This window comes from Carcharodon carcharias, chromosome 26 (assembly GCF_017639515.1).
Source record: "Carcharodon carcharias isolate sCarCar2 chromosome 26, sCarCar2.pri, whole genome shotgun sequence".
NCBI lineage: Eukaryota > Metazoa > Chordata > Chondrichthyes > Lamniformes > Lamnidae > Carcharodon > Carcharodon carcharias.
Genome location: NC_054492.1, coordinates 18,847,296 through 18,870,669, shown reverse-complemented (window position 1 = coordinate 18,870,669; position 23,374 = coordinate 18,847,296). Strand labels below are relative to the sequence as shown.

The window sequence follows — 23,374 nt, the reverse complement described above, 5'->3', positions numbered from 1 at the left end:
GTTTCTGTTCTAAATTGCTAAGTACAGGATAAAAATGTGTTAAGAGGGCTTGAGCTGCTAACTTCCAAACATTGGGTGCATTTACCTTCATCACAGGAATGAGATGTCTATGTTTGGACATACAAACTGGAGCACCCAGCCTACGTTTCATTGCATGGACCAGTTCAAACCTAGCCATAATTATTTTGAGAGCAGTGCTGTTGTTGTGCAGACTGACAATTATCTGAAACACAAGAATCTTGGTTTCATGACATTGTAGTTGTTTTATTATTGGTTGCAACTTGCACCAGAATTGAATAGATTCAATTTAGTATTTTTATGAGGTTCTCTGGGGACAAGGAACTGATGATCTGCTTCATAAGAGAGGTTTCATGTCGACAAAGCTGGGAAAAGATCACCTGACTTGGTACAAAAGCCTAAAGGGACAATATTCCTGAGATTATTTTTTTCTCTTGAAGTGGATTTCAGGAATTTCCTATTTGCATGTGTAATGAGGGAAACTCTACCTGTGGTAAGCAATCTCCCAAATTCTTTTCCTGGACCATTCCCTTACTTATGACTGAAAGGACAGTCAATAAGTAATGTGCTCTTAGATCGTACTAATGCAATTCTGGAAAAACTCTGTAGCAAGTGAATGAGTGATGATAGTTAATGCTCCTATATAGTTTTGCCTTTCTCCCCTAATGGCTTTCAGGTCAGTTGCTGCTGAAAATGTAAGTTCAGAGGGTGTGAAAACTTCCAGCATGAAGCTAGATTCTATACGCAGCATGCCAACACACAGCAACATTGTGATGACTACTTTTTCCATGTCGAATATGGCAGCAGTATCATAACAGCCTGAGAGGGTCATTCAAGATTCAACTCCCCTGCACCTGTGACCTTCACTGGCCTTGCTGCTCCAGATGCCTCTGGGCTGCCACTAACCGCTTTCCTGGTTGTGGGATGCTTAATGATTCAGTGCTGTTCCTTACTAGTCCTTGGTCTGCAGCAACCATGGCAAAGGACTCCTTTGAGAGGACAGTGTTATTTTGTTTCCATATAGTAAGTTGAACAAATTTGTGAAAATGGAGGTCTGTAGTTTCTTTTTCCTATTCCAGTGGGGAAGTGCCTAGATAACACTTAACTAATTCTCACAGTGGCATGACTGAAATCAGGAATTCACAGATCAAAAAACTGTAGGATACATCTTGGGTATAATCATTTTGTGTTGAAGCTTTTCTGAGAATAAACATTAGGCATGAATTTGGTTGATGTTTGTAGTGCTTACCAAAAAAAAAAGTTTGAGCAACATTAATCTTTGGTGAAATGTGTTAACTACTTTATTTATACAAGGGTCATCGTGCTCACCTCAGCTGCTGTTTTAATTTTCTGCAGAGTTAACAGTCAGTCACTTCAGGGTTCAAACCTTTCAATCAACACCAACCAGAACGTCAACATCAAATCGGAGCCAACCTCACCCCCTCGAGACCGGGTGACGCCTTCAGGTTTCCCTCAGCAGTCCCGACATGACACGGGGCGCTCGCCCGTCGATAGTCTGAGCAGCTCCAGCAGCTCGTATGACGGAAGCGATCGTGAGGACCCTCGGGGTGACTTCCATTCACCCATTGGACTCGCAAGACCCTCCACAGATGATCGAGAGAGCCCATCCGTAAAGCGCATGCGGATGGACACGTGGGTGACATAAAGCCCCCTTTTGCTGCCATTTTGTAGTATCTCTTTTGTTACAAGAGAACTGTCCTTACATATCTAAAACAAGGACATGGAAAATGTATAAGTTAATCAGGTACTCTACAGTGCAAATTAATTGTATATTTGCAGGTGTCCCACATTTAAATTTTAGTCACTGTCTCAGTCTGGCACTTATTTGTATTAGCTGTTATCTTATACTGGTTTGCAAAAAAAAAATTTATATTCAACCCTACCATGCTTGCAAAAACAAGACAGTTGGTTGTCAATTCTGACAGTGTCCTGTGTGTGTGTATAAAAATGGTGTGGCTAGTTAAACTTTCTGCTTTGTAGAATTGAAGCTGTAGAAAGAAACAAGAGAGCAATACTGTACATAAAATAAATCTATGATATTGAACCTGGCATGGGTCTCCGTCTCTTGAAGAAGTGTTATAAATTGCACGGTGTAGAGCTGAGGGTGAACAGTTCTTCCTGCATGTGCAAAAACAGGTTGTAAAAGTGACATCACAATTTATTAAGTACATTGGAAACATGCATTAAGTACCTGCATGAGAAATGAGGAGACTGTTGGTGAATATAGCATTAAGAGAAACTTAATATATTAAGTTATAATTGGAATTTAGTTAAAGCTCTTAAGTTGATGTCTGAAATCCAAATTTGATTCAGATCACTTATATATTTTTATTAAAAGAAAACATAATACCCCAACTTATTATTGACTATATAGAACTGTATAATTTTAAACACATTCAGCTATGAAATTATTTATATATGCCAAAGTTGCATGTTGATGCTCTCTAGATACGGTTTTATCTTGTTACCTTGGATTAGTTTTTGCTTTTTTTTAAATGCAGGCTAAACCTTAAAAGCCATGAACACTTGCTAACCTATATGTAAAGAGAATTTGAGCCAAATGTTTGTGTATATAGCATCTTAACTATATCACCTTTGGTGTCAGTGTACAATGTATTGTTGTACGTTCACCAGATTAAAGTATATTTTTGTGGATTATCACCAACTTGACAGGGCAAGATCCTTATGAGTAGAGTATCCACTGGTAATTACTATTTTGTTTAATATGCTGTACTTCCTTTGGTTTTAATTATTATATATGGCAATTGCAAAAAGTAGTAAAAGTTTTATTTTCCTCAATGGCAGTGAATGTGTACAATAATTGTTATTTCTGTGCTGTATGGTAATGCTTTACTATACATATAAAAAGCAGATCCTAAATCCTGATGTTATATTTGTCATGCACAAACTTGAAAGCAAGTTCCTTATATTGTAGACTGTTGTGGATGGAATTTCACTGCTTTATTCAATTACACTTTTCTGATATACGCTGCCTTTTGTGATAAATCACTGACAGTAGACACTTGTGGTTCTTAATAAAAACAAAATACCTGCAAGGGAGTAGTGCAGGTGAGTACCTTTTGAGAGTAATAAATGTAAAAGGTTCTTTTATATATTTACAAAAAAAAAGGATTGTTCAGTGGTGAGTGCAATAGGAGATTTGACAATCAAAGGGGAAGGCCTGAGTGCACACTTGTAGAAACAGAGCAATAGAGTAAGGTTTGTACCCCTCGAATGGACTGACTTGATGACTCCCAAGTGAGCCAAGGTTAATGGCATCAAAGGGAACCAAAATCTGTCATGTTCATAGCTAGTACACGCAGTGTAATTTAGTGATAAAATATGTATTATAAAAAAAAATTAAATGGAGATGTGTAGTTTGCTGATAGGTTCTAGTGACATCACTGTAGGAACTGGTCCCTTCATTCTGCCATTTGTTCTCCATTATAACCATCTGTAAAAGACTCGAGAGATACTTTCAAGAGGATGACATCATGTTTCATGAAATGTTCTGCTAAAGGACTGCCAGTTACTAATGCAAAATGGGCCTTTTGGCTTTGGTAACCTTATATAGAGTGATTACATCGCAGAAGGAAGCCATTTGGCCCATTGAATCCATGCCGATCAATATCCTCTAACATATAATAGTGAAAATGTTGTAGCTGAATAGCCCTTTTACTTGGTTTACAACAGACTCAATTCCTTTTTTATAAAAAGAGTGAAGCAGAATCATTGTGTAAACATGACTGGCTATCAAAGTCCATGCCATTAGTATCGGTTCTACTTGAGCTGGATTTACAGAAATTGTTTTGTAAGACTTGTGTTCTTACAAAATGTATTCATGATATGACCATTACTGCTTTTTGATTCTTTTATCAGCAATAAATATAGGCGTAATACTCATTCTTTGATTTTTTTTTGAGGGGGAAATCTAACGTTTTTTTGTTTAGATAATTTTTGTAAATAGTATTTTCAAGTTTCTTCAAAATATTGGTTTATTGCTTTGCCTGAGGTGTATATTACTCCAAGTTTGGACCTCATAAAATGAACACTTAGCACACTCGAATCAAAATCACCTTTTTCATATTTACTTTTTTTCCCCCTAACCCTTTTGGTTCCACATTTATTAATTGGCTGAAAATGCATTCAAAGATAGATCATATAAGACTAATGCTACTGAGACAATGGTAGAAATTCTAATTTGCTCGCTCACTCACTGCTGAACAGACCTCTTTTAAGCTGCAGAGAAGCAGCTGAGTTGTGTAATCTGCAGAACTGAAGAAAGGCTTTATTGAATTATGCATGTAGATGAAATTTTCTGTACATTTGGTAAGAAGTTTGCTTCACATTTACTGTGTCTCCTTGTGTGCAAGTTGCCTTATATAGTGGCATCATTTACCTTTTGTTCCCAAATGATGACAATTGTCCTACATAGTGGGCATTAATGTTGCATAATTGTGTCAGTGGCATGCATGGTTTAAGATAGGAACAATGTTGCTATTAGTTGAGACTTTTATGTCTATATTAAGAGATCCTTACATGTTCAATTTAATTCAGTTTTTTTTAACTTATTCTTTAAATGTATCTTTTTCCTTCACTGTTTAAGACCATTTCCCCATGTATCTGTCTTTTTGCACTGACACTCAAAAAAACCTTTAGTTGGGTATATGACCATGTTGGAATAGGGTCTCCTTTATAAGCCAGCAGAATGCTGATTTGTGGAAGGGATCCATCTGAATGAAGGAAAATACTGTACTTAATATAAACACTTTCACAGGTGGTTGATCATTGGGGTTGGGGGGGAGGGGACAATGCATGAAATACTGCATGGAAAGGCAATGTTTGCCAGTTCCATTGCTGATAGCTAATGTCCTTTTTTAAAAAATCTATAAATTGAAAAAAGCTGGGCGTTTTCTACATAATAACCCTTTAAGGATTCTGACATTTCATAATAGCAAGGCATGGCGGACTGCTCTACTTGAAGGTAAAGCAAATAAAGTGCAGCTAGGTCAAAAATACAGAGCATTTGAGGTAATTTGCCGTCTTCTGTTTGAGAGGAAAGGAAAATAGGTTCGGGCTCTGCAATGTAAGAAAAGGGATTTGCTCCTTCAGTAAATTCAGAGCTACATTTTCTGCCCATTTTTAAACTTCAAGGTTTTGGATTTAATTGTTTTCTGCCCCTATACTAAATGACTTTGAGCGTGATACTTATCTATTGGAAGTATATTATTTGAAAACACACATTAGAGAAATTCTGCATTGTTTGCAGAATTTTGATTGTGGGAATCTGTAGTTCATTGTTTAACTACCAGTTTAAAAAAAATCAGATGTGATGGATTTCCTAAGGGAAAATAACACTGTACTATTAGCTGATCTTTGAGATAGATTTTACTATGAGTCAGTAGGAGGTGAAAGTATTGTGTAGTTAACTTAGTGTCTAGATGCATGTGACAAGACAATTTGTTTCTGTATCCTAAACAGTAATAAATCTATAGAGAGATTCTTACCAGTGATATGAGTTAGGACAATTCTTTTGTGAGTAGAAAGGTCCAGTAACTCTCAAGTGCAGTATGCATAAGTGCCCTATGGTGGCCTTTCAGCTGAGTGAGAGAATATCTACAATACTCCTGATACAGCTACTGCGCACATTTGTTGAACATGCAGTTCCTGATAGAAACTGGAGTTTCAATGACAGTGTGCTGCAGCCAACCATTACATTTTAATTTAGACTTGTCACATTTTTATTTAGTTATGTAAAATATTAATACTGTGGGCAGGAAAAGTGCAAATCACTCTCAGGGTAAATTTTAAATAACATTTATTTACCACCAGTTTCACCTGGCATCATAATCCCATGGGCCTAAGTTAATAGAAATTTAAATTGTATGTAATATTGTTAGAAACCTAATGTAAAGGAAGAAGTAAGTAAATGGAAGCACTATTAGGCTTGACTTAATCAATTAATAATGCACTGGCCCCATTGTGCTTCAAAGATTTTACAGAGCTTAAAAAATGGAAAATGACACTATCGGTCAATCCGGCCGAGGGCAATCCCTATATGCAATGCTTATCTGTGAAAACCACGGACATATGAAGGCGATGTCCATCTGCACACAAGAGACAGTAAACTAGAATTCAAACTTCCTGTTTCCGGACACTGTTTATGGAAAACTAAACAAAGTATGCAAAGAGAAAGGGAATAGAGATGATTTTCTTTTGCACAGACTTTCTACCCTCTGCTGTGCAAGACACTGCTTTGCAAAATATTTAAAATGGCTTTTATAAAAACTGATGTATTTGGTAAATGTTTGTTACTTGTAGAAATCACCGGAGCTGTTCACGGTTTAAACTTTAAGCCTGTTGGCAGCACAAGCTGGACTTTGTTGCCATCATTGAAACAAATATTGATGAGACTTTAAGTTAACCTGCAATTTCCCTGAATGTGTTGTTTTTCTTCATTATACAAAGATAAGTGAACTTTTTATCGGATGATGACAATTATGCTAGACATTGTTGTAAAAATTTGTACCCTGCACTCACTTAAGTAAAGATATTGGCTTTTACTGTGTATTGAGAGTCCATGTCAGTTATTCAGTGTAAAGTTAAAATCATTAGAATTGGTAATAAGTCTAAATTTACATGGTGTTTTCTCCTTAATATGTTCAATTAAGGATTAGAATTACATGGATATATCATGGGATAAATATCTCATAAATGTCATGTTTTAAGTACTTCATTTCAGCTGCGGTCAGTCTCACAACTTTTAGCTGGCCACAATGGATTGTTTTCACAACACACTTTGTCACGATAGTGTGATTTTTGATTGCTCTGGTGCTCTCCCACAAAGAGCATTATAATATGTAATTTTTGAATTGATTTACAGAAACAGATATATAATAAATGAACAAATATTAAAAACAAACTGAGAAACTAGAAATTGCTCATTTTCCACAGCAGCAACACTTTATATCTAAACCTATCCAACCAAGTTTTATGTGGTCACTGCTTTAATGGCAAATAAAATCAAACCACAGGATTGTTTCCATGTCATGTTCAATACAGAAAATGTTTATGATAAAATGCCAAGCAGAATTAGAGGTAAAGTAATTGTTTCCTGTAAGGAGAGTGGTTTATATACAAATAGAAAATAATCCAGAATGAGCAAGTTAATTTGTCAAAACACAAATGTTTGTGCTGACCTTGCACTACAATAGAATGCTGTTTTAGTATGAGTGAGGACAGATTAATGAAGGTTCAGGGTATAGATCACAACCTGAATGATTCTGTAATCCCTAGATTGCTTCAGTACCATAACTGAAGCCACCTCAAAGTAACTGCACTGCTCTCGAAGGTTACAGATGTAATTCATTTACCTTAAGAGTATAGAGGAGCATTTGGAGTTTGTTACCTTTTCCATAGTGTTCTGAGTGGGGCACTATAACCATGTGGAAATGTGCTCTAATTTCGACTCCTGTCCGATGAAAACCAGAAAAACGGGGATGGGAGCGGCTCAAATGAGGGAGGTCACTAACCTCTGATTACACTCTTTCAATGTTGACTTTTTTTTAAAGTGAGTGGGATACCTGAAGAAGGAAGTGGGCTGCTTTCAATTTGCAGATTGGATCCCAACTTCAGTATCAGAAGACTGAGTAGTGGAGCAATGACTGGGAGGTGAAGCATGTGGCTGGAAAGGTTGGAGTGCTGCTGTGGGCCTCACGAGGAAATCTTAGGTCTCCCATGACCTCCCCTGAACCCCCCCCCCCCCCCCCCCCCCCCCCCCCCCCACCACCACCCTGATCATATGCAAAGCCTCCTCATCACTTATTGAGGACCCCAGCTGTAACTTTCTTCTGTGGATTCAGACCCACCTGCCTGCTAAGTAGTGGATTTATCTGGGTTCAGGTGGCTGATGGCAAAGAATTGACTCCCTCAAGTGTACCGCCTGCTTCAGGGTTCATGTGCACTGTACCCACCCTCCTTTTAAAATCAGGGCCAGAGATTCTGTTAATCTGATAGTAAATATCAACTGATCATTTTATTCCATCACCATTTGAGTAGACACCAAAACCTAGAAAGTCATCCATTTGGTGACTGCCAAATTTTTCTTCATTCATGAGGTGTGCGCGTTGCTTGCAAGACCAACATTTATTGTGCCTCTCTAATTGCCCTTAAGATAGTTTTGAGCCACTTTTTTAAACTGCTACAATCCATGTGGTGTAGGTACACCCACGGTGCTGTTAGGTAGGAGGTTCCAGGATTTTGACGCATTGACAAAGGAATGGCGATATATTTCCAAGCCAGAATGGTGCGTGGCTTAGAGGCAATGATGCTTCACATACTTGCTGCCCTTGTTCTAGGCGGTTGAGGTCATGGATTTGGAAGGCGCTATCAAAGGAACCTTGGCGATTTAATGCAGTATATCTTGTAGATGGGACACACCGCAGGCTCAATGTGCTATGGGTGGAGGGAATGAATATTTAAGGTCGCGGCCAGGCTGCATTGTGCTGGTTGGTGTTGACCTTGAGTGTTTTTGAGCTGCCTTACCCAGGCAAGTGAAGTGTCAGCCATGGCTTAGTTGGTAGCACACTCAGCTCTGAATCACAAGGTTTCAGGCCTTGAGTGGAAAAATCAAGGCTGACACTCTAGTGCAGTACAGAGGGAGTATTACACTGTTGAAGATGCCATCTTTCAAATGAGACTTAGGTCCCAACTGTCGGCTTGGATGGATGTAAAAGATCCCATGGCACTAGTTCAAAGAAGAGCAGCAGAATCCCTGGTGTCCTGACCAATATTTATCCCTCAAACAACATCACAAAAGAAGCAGATTAACTGGGTCATTGCTGATTGTGGGAGTCTGCTGTGCACATATTGGCTCCAGTGTTTCCTACGTTACAATAGCGACTGCACTTGTTAAGTACTTAATTGGTTGTAAAATGCTGTGGGATGTCTGGTAGTTATGAAAAATCACTATATAAATGTAAGTTTTTTTTAAAGAAAGAATACTCCATCATACTCCTGACTTGTGCCCTGTGGGTGGTGGACTGGCTTGGAAGAGTCAGGAGGTGAGTCGCTTCCTGCAGAATTCCCAGCCTCTGACTTGGTCTTGGAGCCACAGCATTTATGTGGCCGGTTCAGTTAAGTTAATGCTCAATGGTGATATTAGTGGGGGATTTAGCGATTGTTTTGGCATTGAATGTCAAGGTGAAATGCCTGAATTATTTATTGTTAGAGATATTTATGGTCTAGGACTTATGTGACACAAATATTACTTGTTAGTTTTCAGCCAAAACATGGACATTGCCCACGTGCAGCAAGACCTGGACACAAATTGCTTCATTATCTGAAGAATTGTCAATGGTGCTGAAAATTGTACAATCATCAACAAACATTCCCACTTATGACCTTAAGATAGAGAGAAGGTCATTGACGTGGCAACTGAAGATAACTAGGTCTAGGACATTGCCCTGAGGAACTCCTCCAGCAGTGTGCTGGGATTGAGATGATTGACATCCAACAACCACAAACAACTTCCTTTGTATGACTCCAGCCAGTGAAGAGTTTCCCCCAGTTCCCATTGGCTTCAATTTTATGAGGACTCCTTGTTATCACACTCTGTCAAAGGCAGACACTCTCACCTCTGGAATTCAGCTCTTTTCTCCATGTTTGGATCAAGGCTGTAATGAAGTCAGGAGCTAAATGTTCCTCGTGGAACCTAAACCAGACATTGGTTAGGAGGTTATTGGTGGGTAAATGCCACCTGATAGCACTGTCATCGACAGCTTCTGTAACTTTGCTTGATGGATGGTAGATAGTTGAGGCTGGAATTAGCTGGATTGGATTTGACTTTCTTGTGGACAGGACATATCTAGGCAATTTTCTATCTTGTTGAGTGGATGTTGGCATTGTAGCTGTACTTGAACAACTTGATAGAGGTGTGGCTAGTTCTGGAGCACAAGTTTTCAGCTGGGATGTGTCCATCATACCCTCTGATTTTATTTTGTTGTGCATGGATAATTTGTTTAAGTTTCCAGGCCCTTTAAACCCTTTTGCACTGCTACATATTCAACGTTACTTAAAGGGGCTGACATGTGTGGATTGCAGGGTTACTTTTGGGTTGTAAAGTGGACCTGCAGCTTAGAGGGAAAATTGGTTGAAGCCCAAAGCCTTTAGCATATCCATTTCTTGATATCATGTGGAATGAATTGAATTGGCTGAAGATTAGCTTATATGATGGTGGGGACCTCAGGAAGAGGCTGAGAAGGATCACCTACTGGGCACTTCCAACTGAAAATTGCTGTGAATGCTTCGATCTTGTCTTCTGCTCTGCCATCTTTGAAGATGAAGTTGCTCATGGAACCTCCGCCTCCTGTTAATTGTTTAATTGTCCACCATCTTTCATGACTGCATGTGACAGAACAACAGAACATTGATGTGACCTGTTGGTTATTGGGATTGCTTAGCTCCCTCTACAGTACGTTGCTTCCAATCTTTCACATGTATGTAGTCCTGTATTGTCACTTCATCAGGTTGGCACTTCATTTTTAGATATGCCTGGTGTTGCTCCTGGCTTCATTGTACTAGGGTTAGTCCCCTGCCTTGATCAGTGTGGCTCCAAAAACAATCGAAGCTTGATTCCCTCCTTCCACCAGTGATGCACACAATGGTAGCACACCATCTACAAGATGCACTGCAGCAATTCACCAAGGCTCCTTCAACAGCACCTTCCAAACCAGCAATCCCCAATCCCCCACCACATAGAAACACAAGGGCAGCAGATGCATGTGAACACCACCCCTTAAAGCCACATGTCATCCTGATTTGCAACGATATCACCACTCCTTCAATGTGGCTGTGTCAAAAACCTGGAATCCACTCAACAGCACTGTGGGTCTAGATCCACCAGATGGACTGCAGTGGTTCGAGAAGGTAGTTCACCACCATCTTTTCAAAGGCAATTAGGGATGAACAACAAATGCTGGCACTGCCAGTGATGACCCATGTCCCATGGAAGAATTATATTTTAAAAATTGTACCTGTTTCGCGGGTACAAAATGTGCACCCAAGCATCCAGAATGGCGGGCAAGACACACAGGACAATACTGGGAGTGTGATGCCTGCCATATTGATATAGTTAGAAAAAGAGGCATCCAGAGCCTCAGACACAGGGTCCTTTGCTTATTAGGAACATAAGAAATAGGATATGGAGCAGGAAAATGTTGCTGAAAGTTATTAAATATCCCTTTAAAAGTCGGCCATGGCATCTCTACTGTCATATCTTTTAACCTAGTTTCCCAGTTCACTTAAGCCAACTCTGCCTTCATATACTGATAATTACACTTATTTAGGTTTAAAACACTAGTCTTAGAACCACACTTCTCACCTTCAAACTGAACATGAAGTTCTATAATGTTATGATAGCTGTCGCCTAAAGGCTCCTTTACCATGAGGTTTTGATCAATCCTGTCTCATTTTAATAACCATGTCCAGAGTAGCCTGCTCATTGGTTGGTGCTAGAATGTACTGCTCTAAGAAATTGTCCCGAATACACTCAGAGCTTATTTTCCAGGCTACCTTTGCCAATCTGATTTGCCCAATCCACATGTAGATTACCAATGATAATTACAGTACCTTCATTTTTTACACACCTCATTTTTTCCTGTATATTCTGTCCTGCAGTGTAACCACTGTTAGGGGGGGCCGATAAACTACTCCGACAAGTGACCTCTTACCTTTTCTATTTCTTATCTCTACCCAAACTGATTCTACATCTTGGTCTTCTAAGCTAATGTCATCTCTCACTATTGTACTAATGTCATCCTTAATGAATAGAGCTACTCTTTCCCAGATTTATGTCTTTTTGAAATGTCAAATACCCGTCAATATTCAGATCCCAACCTTCATTGCCTTGCAACCATGTCTCTGTATTGGCTGTCAGGATATACGTATTTATTTCTATTTGTGCTAACAATTCATCCATTTTGTTAAGAATGCTGCACATTCAGATACAGAGCCTTTAACTCTGTCATTTTACCATTTTTGCAATCTCTGGCCTCATCTGCGGTGCGCCCTTAAATTTGTATGCTCTGTCCCTTCCTGCCACACTCTGATTATCATTACTTAAATTTCTACCTTGTCATTTCCCTTTAATTTACCACATCTCCCCTCAAATGATGCATTATTCCCACTATTTACTTTTAGACCCTCTCTAACACTCTAGCTATATATGCCAGGACACTGGTCCTAGCACAGTTTAGGTGAACACTGCCCCAAATGTGTCTCTCTTTTTGTGTTTCTCTCTTTCTCTTTTTCTGTCTGTCTCTCTCTCTTTTTCTGTCTCTCTCCCTCAGTATGTCTGTCTGTTTCAATCCTGGAGGGGAAGTCTTCTTTTAGGAAAATATTAACTACATGTAGCCTAAACAGAGATCCTCAACTGATTGACTGCAGGAGACCACCACCAAAAAGCTAATTTAAAAAATGTATTTATCCTTTGCCAGTCTTGTAAATGAAATAACCAAGTACAGCATAAGGCTAACAGTCTTTTAATGTAAATGTATTGGAGAGAATGGTTGAATATTAGCTCCTTACTATCTCATCCCTTCCAAATGTCAAGCCAGATACACCAATGAATTTGTCCATTGCCAAGTAAACAGTTGCCTGCTTAAAACAACCATGCAGATGCCTTGTAGTATGCTCCCTCAAAAATTCTATTGCTCCACTGGTCACTATGACCCACTTTAGCCACCTGTGATTATTGTTCTATAAATGTGATAGTGCATTTGATAATTGTACACCAACGGACCAATAATTTTTCTTCCACATTATTTCAATATCACTAATGCTCATATTTCCCTTGTACTTACTATTCACTAAGCCTGGATTTTCTCCATGGCATGATTGTCACTGTAAGGTAGGACTTAAAACCACACTGCTGCTGCCACTGATTCTGGGGCTAACTTCATTTGAATATTATGGGAAAGCTTCCAGCATTAAACATTTTGGGAACTTTCCCATGTTATGGAGCAAAATGATGTGTATTTGGAGTCTTTAAACACTTTTCGGCAAATTACGTGCCTTGCAAGATCAAATCAACTGCTTCTAATCAGGAGGTCTCTTCTTTGGGAAATGGCAGACAGACCTGCAGGATAATGGAGTTTGTGGGAATTCCTGTTTTGGGACTGGTTACTAAAACTCACAGTGGGATGTACCAAGGTGCATGGAAGGAGGTGGATAGCATGCCTGCCAACTTGGGGTCATAAAATGTTTAACAATCTGCCGGGTTAAAGGAACCAGCCACAGCTTCCAAGAATGTACTAAGAATCCTTTCCACTCACAAACACCTCCCACTCCCTCTGTTAAATTGCTTCAAGCATGGTGTACTATGGAACAAAAACAGAATTACCTGGAAAAACTCAGCAGGTCTGGCAGCATCGGCGGAGAAGAAAAGAGTTGACGTTTCGAGTCCTCATGACCCTTCAACAGACCTGCTGAGATTTTCCAGGTAATTCTGTTTTTGTTTTGGATTTCCAGCATCCGCAGTTTTTTGTTTTTATCTCTATGGTCTACATGGACCCTTTTACACCTTTAACCTTCACTGGTTTCTGTGTTTCAAGTATTTCTGCACTCAGTCTTACATATCTGCTGATTGGTCTCTTTTCTGACATACTTTCATAAGAATGTGAGTGATAACCGATATAAAGTTTGCTACATAAGCAAAGATGATAAAAATATAGGTGAATATTCTAACTGGGTGATTCTTCAACACATACTGAAACCTGTTTGATTAATGTAATGATAGAAAACAGGGTTGAGAAATGACCTTTCATTCTATGCCACATGAAGTACTTTTAAAGAGGTGAAATAAATGCCAATGTCAGGCCTTAAATAAAAGTGTTATAATTATCAATATGTTTATGTGACTGGGTAATTTTTGTTTTGCAATAGTTTATGTTCATGGAAAAATTAATGCCTACTTCAATGTCCGTTTTCCACCTCAAAGTGTGAATTCTTCATCAAATAGGAGGATAGAGTTTCCTAGTCCTTGGGCTATGTGAGCAGTGTGCCATGAGCTTTGCACTTCATTGAAATGTGATGAGTCCCTGGTATGGATTAATCCCACTTGGGGGATGCAGAAAAGGTGGGAATAGGAGAGATTTTTCAGCTGAATCCTTTTAATCCTGGCTGCAGAGCTTTTAAATGAATCAACCATTTTCAAGTAAAGGTGGGGGGGGGGGGGGGGGGGATGGTGGGGGTGGGGGTGGGGGGGGGGGGGTTGGGGAAGGGTGGATGGTGGGGGGGGGGGCGGGTGGTGGGGGTGGGTGGGGGGGGGGGGCGGGTGAGGGAGAGGGGGGGCTGCACATGGGGACAACATTTTTGGCAACCTTTTAAAAATGCTGTGTATGTCAAGAAGTGATTTACCAAAAAAAAAAAATAGAGGTAGGAAATGGAGTTTAGGGCAAGTGATCTGGACCCTTGCATCTCCTGTTTGATGGATACTGAACTTGAGGTACAGTTACATGAGCTGACTACAAGGACAGTTGTTCTACTTGACACTCCCTTCATGGAGGACAGTAGCGTAAGCACACCAGGCATTAAAAAATATAGAAGTTGGCACATTAAGGAAGCTGCCAGGATATGGTTATATGACAGTTCAAGTGGCTGCTCCAAACATGAATGCCACAAAGTATTGCCTCCCAATGTGGAACACATTTGCTGCTACCCAGTCAAGCCTTAATCAGACAAGCTTATAGTTCTCTCGATGTGATCATGTATGCTTACACTCCACTATGGTGCTTATAGAAGCAGCAACACCTAGTGGAAACCCCTGGTACAGAGCTACAAGGATTGGACAGAGTACATTACTGTATATAACCTAACTGCATGATGTATGGTCAGCTATTAATACAATGACTTCTATGTTGGACACAGAGGTCAGCATCTGAAAGAGAAAGGCAAGCTAATATTTTGGGTGGGGCCCTGCATTCATAATTGAGGTTAAGGCATGTACATGAGTCAGTGGTTGACCTTTAAACATTGAGTTGTTGTAAATTACATTTTTATTTGTCATATATTAAACATCTGACACCTATGGACAAATATTCCAGTCAACACTCCATTATAAATTACCATGTTGACATTAATGGCAAGTGCCCTGTGACATTCTCCTGAGTGGAGATGCTGCAGTGCCATCAATATCAAAAGGATGTAATTACAGCATAACCAGTTTATTACTGCAGTTTCCATTCTTAAAATATGGACATAGTGATTCATAATGGAAATATAAAGTTAAGGAGAAAATATATGGCTTTAAAATGGGAACTGAGTTATATCTGTGCCCTGGGTCCAAATATCCTTTGGACACTAATCCTGTTTGGTGCAGGGGTGGTGGTGGGGTGGGGGTGCTGCAGTTGCCTTGGGAGTGGGGTGTTTCCATTCTGATTGAGAGACACCCCCTGCCTCTGACCACCCCCCCAATGATGAATTTGATAGCAGGATGCGTTTAATCAGATAGGAAAGCGGCAGTTGGGACCTGCTGTCTTCCCTCCTCCACCCTGATTAAGTCCGAGCCCGGGGACAGTCTTCCCACTCCATAGCCAACACCTATGTCCCCTCATATCTGCTTTGCCAAGCTCTGCCCTTCCACCCCACTTTAGACCCCTCATGCCCCCATGCCAAGCTCTGCCCTCCCACCCGCCCACCCCCAAGACATCTTTTAGAACAATAGAACACCCACTCCCCAGAGCAAACGTTGTTCGATTGACAGCTCAGGATCTCTGGTCAATTTCACAATATTTATTTACATAACTCAAATGGTTTCAAGTGTTTGAGGTTTCTTGAAACTTCCAAGAGCCTGGATGATTGGCTTATTCATCAGCCTGTCCAGACTCTTTTTTTCAAGCATAGAGAAAAGCGCGCAAATGATTACATTTTTTCAAAGCTTTTTACACATCCCATTTCATACTATGGTGCTCTTTAGTTGTCAAAAGTGTACAGCGGGTCAATGGGCATGGAAGTACCATGAGGGGTTTTTGAGGGGGTGGTTGGAAGGGCCAAAGCTTGACATAGGGGGCATGAGGGAGTGGGTGGAAGGGCAGGGCTTGGCATAGGGGGCATGAGGAGGTGGGTGGAAGGGCAGAGCTTGGCAAAGGGGGAATAAAGGGACATTGGGGGTGGGTGGAAGGGCAGAGCTTGGCATAGGAGGCACGAGGGGACTGAGGGAAATGGATGGGGTGCATGAGATGGCATGGATGGAGCATAGGGAATGTTCGGAGGGTGAAAGCTGGAGGGCCTTTGTGGTTTGTTCCTCACTGGGCAAAGTCCCACGGCACTGAGATGAGCCTTTTTTAACAACCAACCTTAGCACCTGGCAGCCCCTGTGGCTGCCTCCACCCTTCTTCCTGGGTCAGCTGGCCCGACTCCAGCTCACACCTGGACCCCGCAATGAAGATCTCGCCTTGGCAGGCTGTTCTCCCGGGGCAGGCTGTGGGCTGAGCCGGGAATTTTCCAGACTCCCCTACCTGCCTTGAGGATGAAAATCCCATTTCTCTCTCAGAAATGCTGCTAGACCTGTAGTACTTCCAACATTTTCTATTTTATCACAATTAACTTCAATTATTGAAACACAAAAATAGGTGTAATTCCTACTTTATCCCATCGTATTAAAGAACAAAATTATATTAGTATAAAAATCTATAGCAGCGATATTGTTCTTATATAAAAATATTTTCCCCTCATACGCCATGTTAAAATTTCCTCTTTAATCAGATGTAAATATAGGGCATGAAAACAGAAAATAACTGGAAATACTCAGTAGGTTGGACTGCATCTGTGGAGAAACAGAGTTAAAGTTTCAAGCCAATGACCTTTCATCAGAATTGTAAAAGGTTAGAGATGTAACAGGTTTGTAACAGAGGCAGAGAGAGAGAGAGGAGGGCAGGAATTAATAAAAGGGAAAGGCCTGAGATAGAGTGGAAGATAGGCGAGATTAAATGACTAAAGGGATGATTCAAGGCAAATGGTAATGCAACAAGGAACGGAAAGTTGGGTCTAGAGGAAGTGTAAATGGTAATGGTAGAGTCATTACCAACAGTTGCTGTTCAAAATAAAATGGGAGCAGTGGTTGTGATCTGAAATTGTGTAACTTACCATAGATGTTGTCACAAAAACAAAAATAGCTGGAACAACTCAGCAGGTCTGACAGCATCTGCGGAGAGGAATACAGTCAACGTTTCGCATCCGTGTGACTTCATCAGAACTGATGAATGTGAATGTTCTGATGAAGAGTCATACGGATTCGAAACGTTGACTGTATTCCTCTCCGCAGATGCTGTCAGACCTGCTGAGTTGTTCCAGCTATTTTTTTATTTGATTTCCAGCATCCGCAGTATTTTGCTTTTATTATAGATGTTGTCAACCTTTGAAGCCTCAAAAAATCCCTCCAAAGACTGAGGTCAACTTATACACCAAGTATTAAAGTGAACTGCTGGTGTGGATTTAGGTTGTCATCATCTTTGTCATTCACCATGTGGGGTCTGCTCTGTGTGGGTGTGTCTTATACTCCTTCATCTGTGTTGCATCTCCACAATACAGCCCGTATTGCCTACTTGATCCTGTAACTGGTAAGTAAAACATCCATATGTGGGGAGAAAAATTGAGACCGACTACTAAATGTGAGTATAGTGTGTTGTGGCTGAAAAGAGGGTAGGGGTGGGTGATTGATTTATACGGATAAGTATATGCAAAAATATGATTTTTTTGGGGTCAAAGAAATTAGGCATCTTATATGCTGTGCCTACTCATCCTATTGGTTGTATGATATTGTATAGCTCTATGGTATTGTTGTGTCTGGAAGTAAATAACGATCTATTTTTATTATAGGAAATGTAATTTTTATTCTCCATTCAAAATCCCTCCCAATGTGTCTTGATATCATAATATAAAATTTAGAGTCATCACCAGAGTTGACTGACAGTTGAGTTCCTTGCTTGAATGGAGTTTTTTTTCCCTTGAAGAGGATCCACACAAAGCATCTCCAATTCTGCAATTACTTGGCCCATGAGTACAATATGAAGCTAAATACTTGCAAGATGTAAGTTGTAACGCTGTCTGAGGAACAGGAGTTACTTCATAAATAAAAACTTCAACCTCTCTTCATAATCTAGCCTTTTTCCAGCTGGCAGCAATATGTTGGGAAGGATTTAATTTGCTGTTCGAGGCTAGAACATTTGGCAATCTTCTCTCCGAATGTGCAAATCAATGGCAACTGAAGTTGGAGGCAAGATTCATTCTTGAATCATCTACAGAATAGATTATCCAGTGTATTATCAACATATAATGGTGGTGATGTATCACAGAGAAAGAGGCACAAAAGGACTGAATTTGTTAATTGAGTTGTGTCTGATGGGATACCGCTCGTTCATAATTCAACAAAAGCAGAGCCTTTAATACCTTTATTAAAAACTGTTACTGGCACTCTTCTTTCCAGTGTGACACAAAACACTTCTATGACCTTATTAATTTACTGCATGGAATCCCAATATCATCAGCCTCCAGGTATCAGCCGTTTGTGAATTGTTGTTGGAAAATATGGATTTTTAAGTCTCCTAATTTTTCTGCTCCACCATGAGATATTCTTACCTGTGAGCATGTTTAAAGTCAATGTCAGTTTATATTTCCATATTTTTATATATATTTTTTCATTTAATGATTTTAAACTGAACACTGGCGGAAAAAAAATCACAACTTAACACAAAGCCCTGCATGTGTGCCTGTTGTCAGCTGGTTAGGAGGAGTGGGATGGTGAAACAGATGGAAGGAGGCAGCTTGTACTGATAAACAAAGTGAATCTGTGGGATTTGGATTGTGTCTACGTGGATTGAACAGTCTGTATCCACTGGGGTTTGGGAATATGACAGGGCCAATGCAAGTCACATCTTGACCCATTAGCTCGCTTGGACATCTTCTGTAGGTTTGGGGAAAAACTTCAAAGGATTTTGACTCAAATTTCTGAACTCTCTAATTATCATCCATCTTGTGTTCTGGGGTATATAATGTTTTATCCTTCACACCAGACTTGAATCATAATTTGTGTGCAAAAGTTGGTGAAAAAGGTACATGCATAACATTGCCACATCATTGCCTGGAGAATTACTATTTTTCAAAATGTTTTCATGGGATTTGAGTGTTGCTGGTGTGGTCAGCATCTATTGGCTATCCTGAACTCTTGTATGACCTTCAGGTGTTTACTGGCATGAACAATTAGTTTCATTTCTACCACCTGCAGGACAAAATGCCAAGCGTTACATCAAATCCTCTTAAGGTTGTATTGACCAATTAATCATTAATGACAAGGTGATATATTGGCGAAGCATTGATTTAGCTATAACTATTCTGAAATAACAAATGCAAGGCTTGCCTTATTCATAGACTTTATACATTGGCTTAGATATACAAAGACCATAAATCTTGACTTTTAAGCGTGTTACTCTCAAAACCCTGCATCCTAGAACTTTTGGCTGCCTAAATGGAATCTTTTATGCCACTACATCATCTCCTTTACATGCTGGATTACCTAATGGAGCTGTGATTTAGTAATCTGCAACCTTTGTAACCTCCTGGCATCTGGATAGCAAAGACATAGGTTATTATCATAGTGGGTGTTGTTGGAAAATCAAACTGAAGGAGACTTTTCATATCTCTCAAATGCTCAAAGCGCTTTACAAAATGAATTGCTTTGAAGTGCAGTCACTAATTCCGTGCTAATTCTGTTATTGTTTTCCTTGACGATCCATTAGGATGTGCCAAGAACGGGAGAAATCCAAATGAAAGTAACAGTCTATTATCCCAAATCACATATTTATGAAGCAACATCTACATACCCAAAGTGCTCTCTGTCTGCATTGAAAGATACTATAGCTTTTTCACTCCATAGAATTTGATTAACTTTTGAAAATGTATTTATTTTCAGTTCAGTTAAAGAATCAATTAAACTGACACCAGTCATGTCCTAACATTTTCCGTGGAAACTTTCCCAAGATCTAAAATGTCTTGTGCTGTTTCTGGTGAAGTGTTAGCACAAATGGTGAGATTAAGACTAGATTCTGCATCACTTCATCTAGCCAAGTAAATGAGTTGTTCATGGTGTTAGCAAAAATGGTGATTAACTTTGGACTTCTCTCTTCTAGGTGCTGCCTTATTGAGGTAACATACTCCATTTCCTTCAGAGATATTGAAAGCTCTCTAGGTGTGACTTGCAAGGAAAAAGCAATTAGTGCACTTTGTTGCATGGAAAAGCCAACTTTTTGACTTTGCAGTCACAAGCTGATTAAAAACATTGAAGCAGGTAATGTGTGACTGGAAAAGTTCCTGATTCTTGTGATTGGATAATTTCCAAATTATTGGATTTTAGGTGCCCTGTCAAGGAGTTTTTGAACATTGGCAAGATAAACCGAGCCAGCAAAAACAGTTCACTATATCAAAAAAGTAATAAAATTTTAAGATTGGCACTGTATCCAGATAACTGTTTCATGGTCACTTCTCTCTGATCTGATGATGGTTAGCAGGAGAATACCATATACATTCAATCATCCCAAAACTGTAATAAAATGTCAGCATTTATAAATCTATGCAGGAGGCTCAGTAAATACACATTCACATTCACCCAGTTCTTTAGGGATTTAGACACCTTTGTTTGTTGTCGCCTTGAAAGACTTTTCATAATGTTTAACATGACTTGGTTTGTGTCAATTAGTCTCAACATGGACTAGCCTCAAGTAGATAGCCAATGTCTTTCCATTGCCTTGTCCATCAGTTTGTGAGATCTCACATCTCTCTTACATGAACTGCCACTCATTGGAGAGCCAGCATTTTTGCTGCCAAAGACATCTGATTCACCAAGAAGCAGATCTTATGAGTAATTAACTGTGTAACTTTTCTGATTATGGCCAAGCTCTTCAAAGCTATGTGAAGGCTACAAAATACTATCATTGGACAGAATCTTATGCTCTCTCATGGCAAGCTTGGAGGAGGGAAGGGCATTTAATTAGGTGGGATGGTGGTGCCCCTGATCCTCACCGCCTTCTCACCTCTGTCAGAATCCAGTTCTGGGTGGGAAGGCCAATGGTTGATCTTCCCACCTTGCTGCCAATTGAGGCCCTTAAGTGGCCAATTAGTGACCATTTAAGGGCCTCATCCTACTGATGCTGGTATTAACTCAGCTGTAGGCAGGCTTATTGCCATGCAGTGTGCATGGTGGCCAAAATCATGCAGCCAGTATCTCACCACCTGGGATTTGGGGTAGGGGTCCCTCCATTAAAGGCATTCAGTGCCTGACTGAGGGACTGTGTTATGACCAGTCCTCAGATGAGGTCCCCCAATTTAACAAAATTGGGGCATCATTCCGGAAGTTATGTTCCTGGTGAGGAGGAATGAGTTGGTTCTCCTTTTTTCAACCCCCTTGATTGGCTGTAACAAGGTTAACTTAAAAGGGATCCCTTCCCCCCTGTTGATAACTTTTCCCAGTCCAAATGTATTTTTTTTTTTAGAAGGAGCCAATTTAACCAGGTTTTCTTGAGTCAAAGAAAGAGTAAGTTTATTAGTTACTAAAAACCCAAGAAAAATAATAAAAATGCAACATGCATACACACAGATCAGAAATGAGAAGTTAAGTGTCCAAATAAAAGATATACGATTCAGTCTTTTGCTTGTCCATGAGGTGCAGATGGTGAAACATTGCAGCTGTTAAGTTGAATGATTCCAGTAGAGCTGACTTTGGCAGTTTTGCAGTGGGTTTGGAGACACTTGCGGGAGAATAATGCGCTTGTCAGGCAGGCGTGCATCTGACTGAACGAGTGTAAAATGACGTGTGATGATGCTGGTCGAACATTCAGACATCATCGCGTGATATTTCGGTCTGTGGGCCTGCGCAGGAGTCAGCAGCACACCCGCCGACAATTAAGTGGCCTATTACGGCCTTTAATTAAGTAATTGAATCAAATTTTTCGCTGCCTGTCCATCCGTTCAGTTGGCGGGCGGGTGAAAAGGCCAAGTGGCCTTTGTGTTTTTGGCTAAACCTCATCCATAGGTGGAATGAGGTTTTGACCAGTGATTAAAGAAAAATAAAACCTTTTAACACTCATATTTAACATGTCCCTCCTCATGAGGGGACATGTTTTCATTATTTTTAAAATCTTTATTTTAAAAATCCTCAGCTCCCTGAGGCAGCTCTGTGCCTCAGGGAGCTTTTACTGCATGCACACATGCGCAAGCGTAAACTTCCCTCCCCCCACACCACCACCACCCCTTCCCCCACCCCCTCCCCAGGCGTTGCTGCAGCACACGATTCACATTGGCTGGCGTTAATTGGCCAGCCAATCATGGTTGGGGCCCAATCGCGGGAGGCAGTCTGTTTAGCAGCTGCTTCCGGAACCGTCCAATGATCCCGCCCGATGACCGGAAAATCCTGGCCTTGGTTCTGCAGGATAGCTGAAGAAATTGTCCTATTTCCCTTGATTGTGCCTTTCACTGAACCTTGCCTCCAGCAACAGAGAGAGAGGAGAGAGAAAAAGACAGACTTTGTTTGCAACTGCAGGGGTGTCTAGTGGGTCTTCTCCTTGCTGTCTCACACACAGCACAGCAGCACACTAGCACACTTTGTACTGCCTTGCAGCTAGCTTTTTAATCTGTTTATCCCTGTGTATTCCTGTAAAGGAGAAAAAAAATGTCTTGCGCCCAAAGTCTGTTTTCTTTGATTGCCGAACATTTTACACATTCTGAGAAATGAATCAACAGGAGATGGATTTTAGATGACTGCTGAGACATGGTAATCAGTCTTTCGTCTCTGCAACCACTGGAGATTAAAGTTCAATCTTTTACATCTTTCCTAGCTCCTTTTTAAGTGTCTCTGCTTGAAGAAGGCCATGACACCTTTTCAGATGCGACATTCCATATTCTCTAAGGACAGGCCTGTCAGTATAATCCACATAGGAATTTTTCCAGAAAGTGGTCACTACAGCCATCTTTTGCTCAGTGTCCTTGCTTGTATTTCCTTAAAAACACACACATCTTCCTTAAAAGGTTCAATATGCCTGTAAGTAATTCGTGGCTGTAATCAGCTTTTCATGACAGACTGGGCATTAGGAAAAGGGGGACCCACTGAGAGCCACCCTCCTGCCTACCTCCCTGCACCCCTCTCCCACCATCCCTCACCCTGCGAAATCACCCCTCTCAAATTAACTACCTGTGCTCTGGGTCACTCCATGATCCTGGGGCTCTGGTGCCTGTCCTTCCGGTAGCAGCCACAGCCTCCTTAGTGGCACTGCTGAGCACAAAAGATGCTGGC

The 23,374-nt window shown here is 40.4% G+C and overlaps 1 protein-coding gene across 17 annotated transcripts in view; it reads left to right on the top strand.

Moving 5' to 3' along the window:
• mef2aa (myocyte enhancer factor 2aa) overlaps positions 1-6,607 on the top strand; it is a 214,447-nt gene extending 207,840 nt beyond the window's left edge. For all 17 annotated transcript variants that reach the window (XM_041174759.1, XM_041174770.1, XM_041174762.1 and 14 more), the window contains one exon: positions 1,375-6,607. In XM_041174759.1, the coding sequence (XP_041030693.1) occupies positions 1,375-1,684 (310 nt within the window). In that variant the 3' untranslated portion in view covers positions 1,685-6,607. The remainder of the gene's footprint in view (positions 1-1,374) is intronic.
• The last annotated feature ends 16,767 nt before the right edge of the window (positions 6,608-23,374 follow it).